At 32.3% G+C, this 12,460-nt stretch overlaps 1 protein-coding gene across 1 annotated transcript in view; it reads left to right on the forward strand.

Moving 5' to 3' along the window:
• Positions 1 to 2,261: 2,261 nt before the first annotated feature.
• Positions 2,262 to 12,460, forward strand: part of BCHE (butyrylcholinesterase) — an 84,957-nt gene continuing 74,758 nt past the window's right edge. The window contains exons 1-2 of the mRNA XM_022575463.3: positions 2,262 to 3,258; positions 8,434 to 9,958. Coding sequence (XP_022431171.1) covers positions 3,144 to 3,258; positions 8,434 to 9,958 — 1,640 coding nt within the window. The 5' untranslated portion in view covers positions 2,262 to 3,143. The remainder of the gene's footprint in view (positions 3,259 to 8,433; positions 9,959 to 12,460) is intronic.

Consider the following 12,460-nt stretch of genomic DNA (forward strand, 5'->3'; position numbering starts at 1 on the left):
GTTACACCCATTTTTGTATTACTATTTCCATGATCAGTTTAAAGCAATCTACCTTTACAACAAAAAAAGAGTTAGATAAATTATAGTACATCCATAAAAACGATTAATATACAGGCAATGAAATTAAGTTGAAGAAAAGTATTTGATAGCATTAGTTACATGAAAGTAGACTACAAAATATTATATTTGATGCATTTCCAGATTAGCTAAAGTAGAGGGCATAATTGCACATGAGTAAATAGGAGAGAAAAGATAAACCATAAACATGATACGATAACAGTTTCCTGATGAGCCAGTCCCCAGGACTCTGCCTTTCAGTGTGGCCTGTTATCTTCCCAAATCAGTCTCACATAGGAAGCTAGTTTAAATATCCCACTCCAGGGTTTTTTAAGAGCACCAAGATTGATTTGGTGGCATGCTAATGTAGAATTTTTTTCTGAGAGTAGAACTCCAAGATTAATCAAGTGCTTAAGAGTAAATTTAAGCTTATTCAATAAATTAGATTTTAAACAAAGAAGGGCTCTTCTTCTCTGTCCCTTTTTTCATGTTTAAAAAATGAGTTTCTCCTTCTTTCTTTTCTCAAGCCCTGAGTAGTTTAGTTTCAGAGTTTATTTCCTTACTTTGATTCTTTTGTCTTTGAAAATTGGGCTTGGTACCATATTTCCTCAGAAGCTGTAGCTTGTTATTGATTTTAATTATCTTCTTAGGATCTAGTGATCTAGACTGTAACCAAATTGTTTGGGCTTATAAACCTCTTCCTAGAACTTTTTACACAAAATACCTATATCCTGGTCTAAATTACACAGGGCTACTTCAGACTCCCTGTCATTCACTCTCCCTTAACTCCAAGAGATCTTTATCATTTACTGATGCTACTGCCTGCAGGCACCTCCAATATTAGGTGTTGCCATACTCTTAAAGAATTCTTTTTGCTTGCAGGGCTGGGCACTTTTAAAATTTGTCAAGAAACCTACCTTTAAATACCTCACCTGCCACATCCAGGTATGAATGTCTAGTCTCTTGGCTCCAGAGGCTTGTTCAGATTTATTGCTATTAAGAACATTTTCCCTTTTGCCAGAACTGTTGGAAACCTCTTCTTATTCCACAGTCTATTGAGAACATCATAAAATTGCAAAAACAAACAAACAAAAAAATCCACATTCTACTAGTTAAGTTCAGTTATTCCACTTCTGGGAAAATAAATTAAGAAAACAAGCAAAAGTTGCAAAAATGCCAATTGCAAGTGTTTACATTTAAAAAAATAGAAAATACTTTTATTACCTGTATGATTTTTGGTAAGTTACTAGAACACTTTGTGGATACATTTCCTTAACCATAAAATAGGGATAATAATAATACTTACTTAAAAGATAGGTTTTGAGTTTTAAAAGAGTTAATGTATTCAAAGGCTTAGAACAGTGTTTACAAACAGTAGTGTATGCAAATTATTATTATCATCGTATAAGTAACAAGCGATGCAACAAAATATTGTATAATTGCAGGATCTGAGAATAAGACCAACCATATGCCAGCACAGAGAACAGTGCAGTGGAGCTGTGTTGGAGAGAAGAATTTTGACATTTGGATTAAAAAAAATCACATATTAAACCAATGAACTCTCTTCCACATGGGCCACCAGAATGACTACATTTCAAACAGAAACACCATCATGTTACTATCCATTGCATGATTGTCAGTGTACCACCTTCGAAAAAATCTTTTTCTCCTTTTAGATAGACCATATACTCTGTAACTTTTGTGTTGCTAGGTTGTCATTACATAAACTATATTCTAAATACAATATAAATCATTGTGATTGTGAAATTCGTTGTCTAATAAATGCCTCCTAAGCAGAAATTTTCCCAGAAAAGATAATTTTAAAAGACCAAAGTGGTTATTATCTTGGAAACAGTTGACATGGAACTACATCAGACAAACCTAGGTTAAAATTCTGATTCCAACCCCTACTAGTGGTAGGATATATATAGCTAAGTTTCTGATCTTTAAAAGCCTTAGTGTCCTCATCTGAAAATGTGATTAATAATATTTATTCATACACTGGAATTCATATTAATTCATATATTTTGTTGGAGTAAAATAAAATAATTTATGTAAACTGTCAGTTATAATGACTGGCACAGAGTAGTGTTAATAACAAATGACAGTTCTTACATTTGCATGTTTGAAATTTTAAACACCATGTTTTAAAAATAAAAATTGGGCTTATCAACAATTACATGCCTACTGGTTAGTCCATAGTAAGCCCCAAAATGAGAGATTTAAAAGTGAAAATGATCATTTGAGGGAGATAAAGAATATAACTGCATTGAGAAGTCAGGCATTAAGCAGTTTATAAGTTTTTTTGTATTTTGTCTTTTCATTTTCCCAAATATCTAAGTCAAAGTAGATAAGGTTGAAAGACATAAATACATCCTTTCAGCTGACAAATGTGTTTTTCCATAAAGTTTAGTGCTGATTGTTTATTGCATTTTATTTTCCTTGTCTCGACCAGAAAATCTGGGGCTTCTCATTACACTTGACTGCTTGCAGGGTCCCCGATTAGGAAATTACGAACGCTGAGATCTGCATGACTCAAATGAGTGTTGGGGTGTGGGAGCTGGAAGGATGTACATATCAGAGACGTTAATTCATTTATATAACTAGTCTTTTGATTTTCATAGCTTTATCTACAGAGTAATTAGTTTCCTATTTAATCTCTTACAGTCCTTTATAGCTCCATGATTGCCACGGATTGAAGGTACAAAGATTTCAATAACAGCATTTCTTTAAAGCAACATGTATATCTTTAAATCAAAACAAGCATAAGAAAAATGTATATTCTTTAAAGGAGAAAAAGAATCTTAAAAGTTCTGGTAGTGTTTAAGAAAACAAACAAAAACAACCTGTGTATTTGCTGTTCAATTTCAGCGTCTGTTAATGAAGCTCTGTGTCTTTTTTTTCTTCATTGTTAGATGAGCGCCTGCAATCGTAAAGCATGACTCCGGTAATACCTCTGTAAATGAATCACTATTGCATTCATACAATTAGCCTCTGAACAGATGTCAGAAAGTAAAGATTGGCTGCCTCTAGATCAAGTTGCCGCTGCCAACTCTCGCGAGCTTTGTCAGTAACAGTTGATTGTAATGTCAGTGCAGTCCAATTTACAGGCTGGAGCAGAAGCTGCTTACTGCATTTCCCTGAAGTATTATATGATTTCCATTCCTTGCAAACTTTATCATCTTCGTTGCAGTGAGTCGGGTAAGTTGCTCTGAATTTACATCTTCCTGTTAGAGATGCAAGTTACTGTGAAGCTTGTTCTGTGGGAGGAACGTGATCCCTTCACGTGTTTGCTGTGCCCCTTTGGTGCTCTGTGGGAGACAGTCATTGCAAATGGGACAGATAAAGTAAGGGAGCAGCCACATGCATCAAATCTTCCGATTGATTATTCAGGGAACGCAGACTGTGGCCATTTAACTGCTAAGGAAATAATGAATTTATTCAACTTTGTATAAAGGACCGTAGCACTTGTGGAATCACTGTAATATACGTTCCTAATGCACCCTCAAAGGGAGAACACTTTATGCTGTGTTTTGCCCTTAAATGCACTGTTTAGTGAATTTTTCCTTAAAAGAGTAACAGAAGTGTTTTTTGACCAGTATTACTCTCTAGTTTTTTCTTTTTCTAAAGTGGTTTGAAATGAATAGTTATTGTCTGGCTCTACAGGGTACTTAACATTTTGCCATCTGAAACTTTAACAATATCAATTGGCAAAGGAAAAGTCTAAGTTTCTTTTCTCTAAAAGGAAAAAGCTATTTCCCAATTTGATTTACAAACTTTTGTCCCATTTGCCCTGTTTGTTCTCTTTCTTTTAATATGTGTGTTTATAGCAAAATATTTTACAATTGCTATTATTTTATTATTATGGAAATAATAAGCAAATATAGACTTTCTGCTCATCCTATGATTTTGTAACTCTACCTTTATTTTGATATCAGTTCTTGTTTAACCAGAGGATTAAGCATTGAGTATAAAATATATGAATGATTAAAAGTAAACTGAAATGTGAGCAAAATTATTTCATTATTTATGATTTCTATTTGTAATTAAAAATTAAAGTTATCTCTTTCAAACTTTTATGAAGATATTGCATGATAATAAACTCAATTAGGAGTTACTGTCACTAGGCTGTGTAATGCTTCCATAATATAAGCTATCTCATATCTATGATAAATATTACATTTCACTTATATAAATAGTTACTTTGTTTAAGGATAAGCATGAGCGAGCTTTTAAAGAGTGACTTTTACTTTAAATGACATGTTTAGAATTCTCTGTGTATTTGAAATAACGTGACCTTTTGGAAGCAAATTAAATTTCTAATTGGATTTGCAAAGTTCTGTTTTATTCTCCTAGATCTGTTGTTGTTGTTCGTTTTTAATGTCCTGCTTCTTTAATTGTAAGAAGATATTTGGGATCTACTCCACATTTCAGTTTTTAGAATATAAGCTAATAATATAATATAATAATAATAATATATAAGCTAATAATAATAAGCTAATAATGTCTTAGCAAATGATATCTTAGTTACAAATTTAGTTTGTGCTTTGATTTATTTCTTGGTAACAATTAATAATATATACTTAAATTGTATGCTGTCTTCATTTTAATGCTTTCATGCCAAAATCTGCTCATTCTTATCAAAACTAAACTGTTTCAAACATTGGAAAATTATAATTGGGTAGATGTTAACCTAAGAACAGATTGAACTTTCAAAGAAGACCCGAGATATCTCTCTAATATTAAATGTTCAAATTGTTCACACAATGAAAAGTTTGTGGATGTTCTTCCTGATTGAGGACAGTTACAGATCTGTTTCTCATACCTAATATAGTGTCTTCTATGTATACACATCCTTTTAGTGCCTACTGGGTATCTGAAGGATCCCTGAAAGACAGTGGTATAGTCTATTTATAAACAGACTTCCTCAGTTCCCCACTTCACTTAGCCTACAACAAAACAAGCTCTTTAGGTTTGGTATAAAGGCTCAGTTGTTTTAATTGAACTAAATACATTTTAGTGGCACTTGTTCTAGATCATATTTTCTAGATGGCTCTTTCCACACCATTTTAACAGCCTATTTTTATATAGAAATATATATTCTAATGAAACTTTTTAAAAGACAGGAAAATTACATTCAGAGAAACTATTAACAATTTTTGCATGACCATCCTTTAAGAAGTCCTTGACTGGCCAATTATTTTGAAAATTTGGTTGATATCCAATTATGGCAAATATATGGCAAATAAATAGCTCTTTATATCAATAATTTGATTGCACCCATATTATATAGCATAACCTTATATATTTTAGAAATCAGTCAAGGAATTTTGATACTTTCAAAATTGAATTAAGAATGCAAAAAGAAGGAAATTATTTTTTACCTTTTTTTAATTAAAAAATTTTTTTTTAAGTTTAGAATATTTTCCCAAATTTGCCAGTAGATTTTAATATTCTGGAGCATTTGATAAACTTGGAACACTATAGTATCAATTGTCTTTCAGGTTATTCTCTCTTCCCACTCCCATCCATTCTCTTTTGCAATTCCAAACAAAACCTCCTTCCTTTAATCAAATATTAAAGATTATTACAATAAGTTAATTGATCTAAATTCAGATATTTAGTTGTCCTTGGTATAAAACTTTACCCCATTCTTTATGATAAACATGTTATGTGTTCTCAGAGTTTAAATTATTTAATGTGCCAGTAGTCAATTTGCACCAGAAAGTATAGGAGGAAATAAATGAAATTTTATTGAATATTTTAATTATTAGTAAAGACTTAGAGATATAGAGTAATAACATTTCTTAGTCTCCTTTATTTGTCTCTCTTTTGATTGTTTAATCATGTGATAGCATATATTAAAAACATAAACATCTCTTAATGGTAAAACCACAGTGCAACATGTGAGACTAGAGAATAACAGGTTATGAAAAGAACAAAATAATGCTTACTTAAATAAAGTACTGCAGCTAAATATAAAAAAAAAACTAGCCTATGCTAACAATGAGTATGTGAACATAAGCATATTTTCCTATTAAAACCTATATTTAATAATATGGTGTATAATACACTACAACAAGTACCATGAAAGTGAATTGGAATTATATTGCCATTCTTGCAATAAACAAAGGCTTACAGTGATTTTGTGAATGTTACTAATTACATTATTTACAATTACAAGGTGTAAGTACACAACTTACACCAACTGTGGTATGTGGTAGCAGTGTCTCTAAAACTCCTAACTCTCAGAGATATAAAATTTTATTAGTAAGTGTCAACTTTACAGGAAATTTTACATTATTATGACATTTTATTTACTTATTATTTTTAGAAGATAAATTGCATTTTGTTATGATTATAATAAAGCTAAATTTTATAATAGTATATACATAGTGTTAAAATATTGTATACTTCAATAATATATATTTATTGGTATTAGCACAAATTCAGTTGTATCAACATTGAGAGCATAAAAATTGATCTCATGGCTTGATTTCTTTAAACCTTATAACAATCATTATGTATAAAGATGTATGTATATATATGCATAAACATATGGACATCAGTAGAATTAGATATAAATATATAGATATAGACACAGCCATAAACAGAAGAAGATAGAGGCAGAAATAGAGACAGAGATAGAGGTATAGATGGAGATATATCTATAAATACTAGACACTGAACAAAATAGTATACACAATGGACTAGTTTATTCAGATATTTTGGGGGATCAAAAGATACTTGTTGATCACTAGCTGTCCTATGAGCAGTGGTGAATGAGGCTGATACAGTGAGGATCGTAGATCTGAGACACTTATTACCATAGATAGTGCCTTAATCTCTGCCTTCCAAGACAATGTAATTTAAAAAGTAGAATAAAAAGACTATTACAAATTCTCAGTGCTCACAGGATTAGCTTCTTGGACATATAGGTTGGACTTATTATTACACTATCAAAACATAATAAAAATATTTTGTACATGTATGGACCTCTGCTATTGTTATGTGGATGAGAATCAGTGTTTGTATTTGACAGTTTCAATCAGATTTTCTTTTTTCTTTCAGTTATATAAAGATGTTAGTTCTTTCAAATGATATCTGCATTACATTTTTCTGTCCCTCTTTGCCACTTGGAGTTTCAGAATCTGATTTAAATTTTTTTTTATTTAAAAGAAACTCAAGTATGCATTATGAGTTTTTAATGAAAATTTGATTTCCCCAAATGTTCTGTTCATATCATTAATAAGTATTATTTAATAAAATGCCAAATAGTTATGATTTTATAGGTCTCAAAGATTACTTTTTCTTCTCCCACTTTTCCCAGTAATTTCTCAGTTTAATCCTCTTACTTCACTCATCGTGTCCACTATCAAAATACAAGTAAATCTGACCATGCTAACACATTTAACCTCCCTAGTTGCACATGCTTTAATCAATGAACAAATTAACAGGCATGCATTGAGTAATCCCTGAGTGTAAAATTTCTTCTAAGTCAGTTTCTTCTCCCACATCTAATGTTATCTCCATTGACAATATAATTCAGGTAGAAAAGCCCTTCGTGGTTATTGTTTCAGAGGAATTGGTATATATCCAGTCTTCCCTTTCCAGTTTTTCCCGTAGGCCTTTATAGTGGTAGCAGATTTGTTAGTTTTCACAATTTGTAGGAAAAATGGCAACTACTGTATTTTTTTGTTACTTCACATTCTGTGAATTGCTTGTCCAAATTCTCTTCTGACCACAGGGTACAACTATATAGAGGAAGAAAACGCTAGGCAAAAAGGACCACAGAAGGGACCATGCAAACAGAAAAAGGCAGTAATAGAAGTCTGAGGATCCTTAAAGGTTCTTAACCTACTGTCAAGAGCCAGCCAGCCATGATTAGAACTGTATATATTTCAGAGAATATATAAGCTTGTATTTCCTCTTCTAACTATGGTAGAAATTTAATCTATTATATCTATCATTAAGTAGACTACCACTTAATGCCACCTTTGGTGGTGCTGTGTATGGTAAAGAAGTATATATATATATATATATATATATATATATATATATATATATATACTAATGCCTTGGACAAATTTCCTCCTTAAAAAACTACATCTTTGTTACAGAGGTTTGAAAATGAATCTTTCCAAATTGAACTAATTTCTCCTTTTCCATTTCACTCATTTATTTCTAAATTGAAAACTGAAATATCTCCAACCATTTTCTATGTTTTTTTATGTGTCTTTATAGCAGTAATAGATTTATTAGTTTTCATAATTTATAGGATTGATAAGAACTACTAAATTTTAGTTAATTATCATCAATAAAATATAATACTAGATGCATGAGGCTGTTAAAACTTCCCACTTATCTCTCTTGCAGAAACCAATATGCAGAGCAAGGGTACAATCATATACTTCAGATTTCTCTTGCGGTTTCTTCTGCTCTGGGTTCTCTTTGGGAAGTCACACACTGAAGGAGACGTCATAATTACCACCAAGAATGGAAAAGTCAGAGGGATGAACTTGCCAGTTCTTGGTGGTACAGTAACAGCCTTTCTTGGAATCCCCTATGCACAGCCACCTCTTGGTAGACTTCGATTCAAAAAGCCACAGTCCTTGACCAAGTGGCCCAGTATTTGGAATGCCACAAAATATGCAAATTCTTGCTATCAGAACACAGATCAAAGTTTCCCAGGCTTCCTTGGATCAGAGATGTGGAACCCAAACACTGACCTCAGTGAAGACTGTTTATATCTGAATGTGTGGATTCCAGCACCTAAACCAAAAAATGCTACTGTAATGATATGGATCTATGGTGGTGGTTTTCAGACTGGGACATCATCTTTGCATGTTTATGATGGCAAGTTTCTGGCACGGGCTGAAAGAGTTATTGTGGTTTCAATGAACTATAGGGTGGGTGCACTAGGATTCTTAGCTTTACCGGGAAATCCTGAGGCGCCAGGAAACACGGGCTTATTTGATCAACAGATGGCCCTTCAGTGGGTCCAAAAAAATATAGCAGCCTTTGGTGGAAATCCTAAGAGTGTAACTCTCTTTGGAGAAAGTGCAGGAGCAGCTTCAGTTAGCCTTCATTTACTTTCTCCTAGAAGCCACCCATTGTTTACCAGAGCCATTCTGCAAAGTGGATCCTCTAATTCCCCTTGGGTAGTGACATCTCTTTATGAAGCTAGGAACAGAACATTAACTTTAGCTAAATTTATTGGTTGCTCTAGAGAAAATGAGACTGAGATAATCAAATGTCTTCGAAATAAAGATCCCCAGGAAATTCTTCTGAATGAAGTATTTGTTGTTCCGTATGGTACGCTCTTGTCAGTAAACTTTGGTCCAACTGTGGATGGTGATTTTCTCACTGACATGCCAGACACACTACTCCAACTTGGACAGTTCAAAAAAACCCAGATCTTGGTGGGTGTTAACAAAGATGAAGGGACAGCATTTTTAGTATATGGTGCTCCTGGTTTCAGCAAAGATAACAATAGTATTATAACTAGAAAAGAATTTCAAGAAGGTTTAAAAATATTTTTTCCGGGATTGAGTGAATTTGGAAAGGAATCGATCCTTTTCCACTACATGGACTGGTTAGATGATCAGAGAGCTGAAAACTACCGTGAGGCCCTGGATGATGTTGTTGGGGATTATAATATCATATGCCCTGCCTTGGAGTTCACCAAAAAGTTCTCAGATATGGGAAACAATGCCTTTTTCTACTATTTTGAACACCGATCCTCCAAACTCCCTTGGCCAGAATGGATGGGAGTGATGCATGGTTATGAGATTGAATTTGTCTTCGGTTTACCTCTGGAAAGAAGAGTTAATTACACAAAAGCTGAGGAAATTTTGAGTAGATCCATTATGAAACGCTGGGCAAATTTTGCAAAATATGGGTAAGTGCCAATTTTTGTAGTTGTTCTTGTTTGGCTTTGTTTTGTTTTGCTTAACTTTTCTTGGTCTCCAGTGTAGACTTCATTAAAAGTACAGAAACATTTTGATTATTTATTCTCTTCATGCCTTAAGCTGGTTTTGTTTTTTATTATGTACTGCATTTCAGTTCCTTGCATCAGAGTGCTTAAGAGAAATAATCAAAGAACTTTTATGAAAAATATTTTCTGATTTCATTTCCAAAGTACTTCAAAGTACTTTAACAATGTTCACCAAAGTTTGTACGGAAATAGATGTTTACCTTGAGAACTAAAATTACTGTGACATGTTATTAAGCCTGAAAGTTTATAGTGTTCACAGGTTTAAGAAAGATTAGGAATATCTCTCTTTTTCTCATGCTCTTAAGCACTAGTACATTGTTACCTGATACACAAAGAAATACATCCCTGCTCAGGAAAATCAAAGGGCAAGATGGTGATAGGGTTGGCCCTCAGATTATTCAAAATACAGAATTTGCCATTTTATCAACGTTTTTTATTCCCTAATATGTTTGTTCAGAGCTTTTAGGTAACCTGTGTTGAGCGAGAGCTACAACAAGCTATATCTTGTTCAGCTAAGCTGTTTTACACTTGAGTAGTCATATGGATGACATTACATAATCAGAGATGTTACAAAAGAACATATTTTCCCTCGTATTTTATAAATATTGTGATAGTATGTCTTCAATAATCAGAGGAAAATAATCTCTTTTAATATATATTCTATTTTTTTAATATTTTGTGTGTGTAAAAAATAAGTTTGTTTTTTTTTTTTACTGTTTGTAACCCCAAATTGAATTTTATACATTGGAATAATTTGTATCAATGAGAATAATAAAAGAATAGAAATTTGGGCATCTCTCTTTTTGAAAAGTGCTTACAGAAACTCATAATCTGATTGATGCATTAATCCAATTTGTCATCCTGTGTTTTACAATTGAAAAGAATGTTGAGAATGATTTTGCTTTCTGGTTTTCTTCTCCATCCTGCATTTGGAATTCATTGTACTCCATGTTACTGTATGTATCTCTCTACAAAGTACTTGTATGATATAATTCATCTCAAAATTTTTGATACTTATTTACTGTGTATAAAACTAAAACTCTTCCATGTGGCATTAAGAGGCTTCTATAATCTTGTTGCAACCCATACACCCCAACACCTTGTTGCTTGGTAGATGAGTTATCTCATGAATACCAAAGATTTCAAGCTTAACTACACCTTAGAGCCTTGTTCTTGCTATGTGCCCTGCTTAGAACATTTACCTCTCTCCTTTTTAATGACACAAGTCCTACTATTTTGTTAAAGTTTTGACTGACTACATGTTTCATACAATGTATATTTAATTCCTAGAGTTGTAATTCCTTCAGACCTCTTTTTCACTCTTACAGAAGCCATTGACTGTCACGTGTCTAAATCCTATCTTTCATTGTATTCTGAGCCTCCTAAACTAGACTAAGAACTAGCTTCTTGAAAGAGAACCCGTGGTTTTATTGGATATTCATTAAAGTACTGACATTAGTATATGTCACACTTTACAAATATTTGGTTAATGATTCAATGAAAGCAGGTAAAAGCTAGTATGGGTAAAAAAATTGTTTTTCAAGATATGTAGGCTATTATATTATCTGTTATTATATTATCTGTAGCTGTGCAATGTCTTACACCTTCTCAATATCAGTCTAAATTTCTGCTTAAGAAGGATCATCTTATTTCTAGAGCTGCATTAGAATTATGTATATTTCATTCTGTTCTCTCCCTCAAGCTTCTATCCATATTAAATCATCTGAATATACTTTTAATTCTTTCTGGCAATTCTAGAGATTATAAATAACTTAAGGGGAATATTAAGGGAATTTAAGGGAAATATCAATATTTCTTCAAATTATTGATGCCTGTAAATTTTTAAAGGACTTCATACTTTGCATGTTTAAATCATCAAGAAATTTATATTTTCTTATTTCATAATTGGGAACACTGAGAACCAGATGTGGTAAAAGTCATATTTATGGTACACAGATAGCAACAGGTCAAAGAAGAGAATATTTGACAATTAATAGAATAATAGATTGTTTAATCCTAATCTCCTTCTATGATTGGCATATTTTAATGGAAAATAAATAAAGGTTGACACATTTTAATTATAATGATAAATTCATATAAAGATTATAAACCATAAAAATTAAACTTTTTTAAGAAGTTCAGCCATAACAAGATGTCATTTCAGTCGGTGAGTTTCTTTAGAGCCCATGTTTGCACAGTTGAACAGATAATAGCATGTCATTTGTGTTGAGATTTGACTTGATGGCAAACATAATTTTAATCTCCTGGTGTGCACTATCTGTTTTCAAAGTATACCTATGAATAAATACAGAAATTTAGAATGATTAAATAAACTCCATGGAAACAAAGTTGGTTTAAGCGTTAGGTTTGGAAATCCACCCATATTTATTTGACCACAAACATGAT

The sequence above is a fragment of the Delphinapterus leucas genome, chromosome 4 (assembly GCF_059928025.1).
Source record: "Delphinapterus leucas isolate spDelLeu-1000000601 "Yukka" chromosome 4, BTC_Dleu_Yukka2, whole genome shotgun sequence".
Classification (NCBI taxonomy): Eukaryota; Metazoa; Chordata; class Mammalia; order Artiodactyla; family Monodontidae; genus Delphinapterus; species Delphinapterus leucas.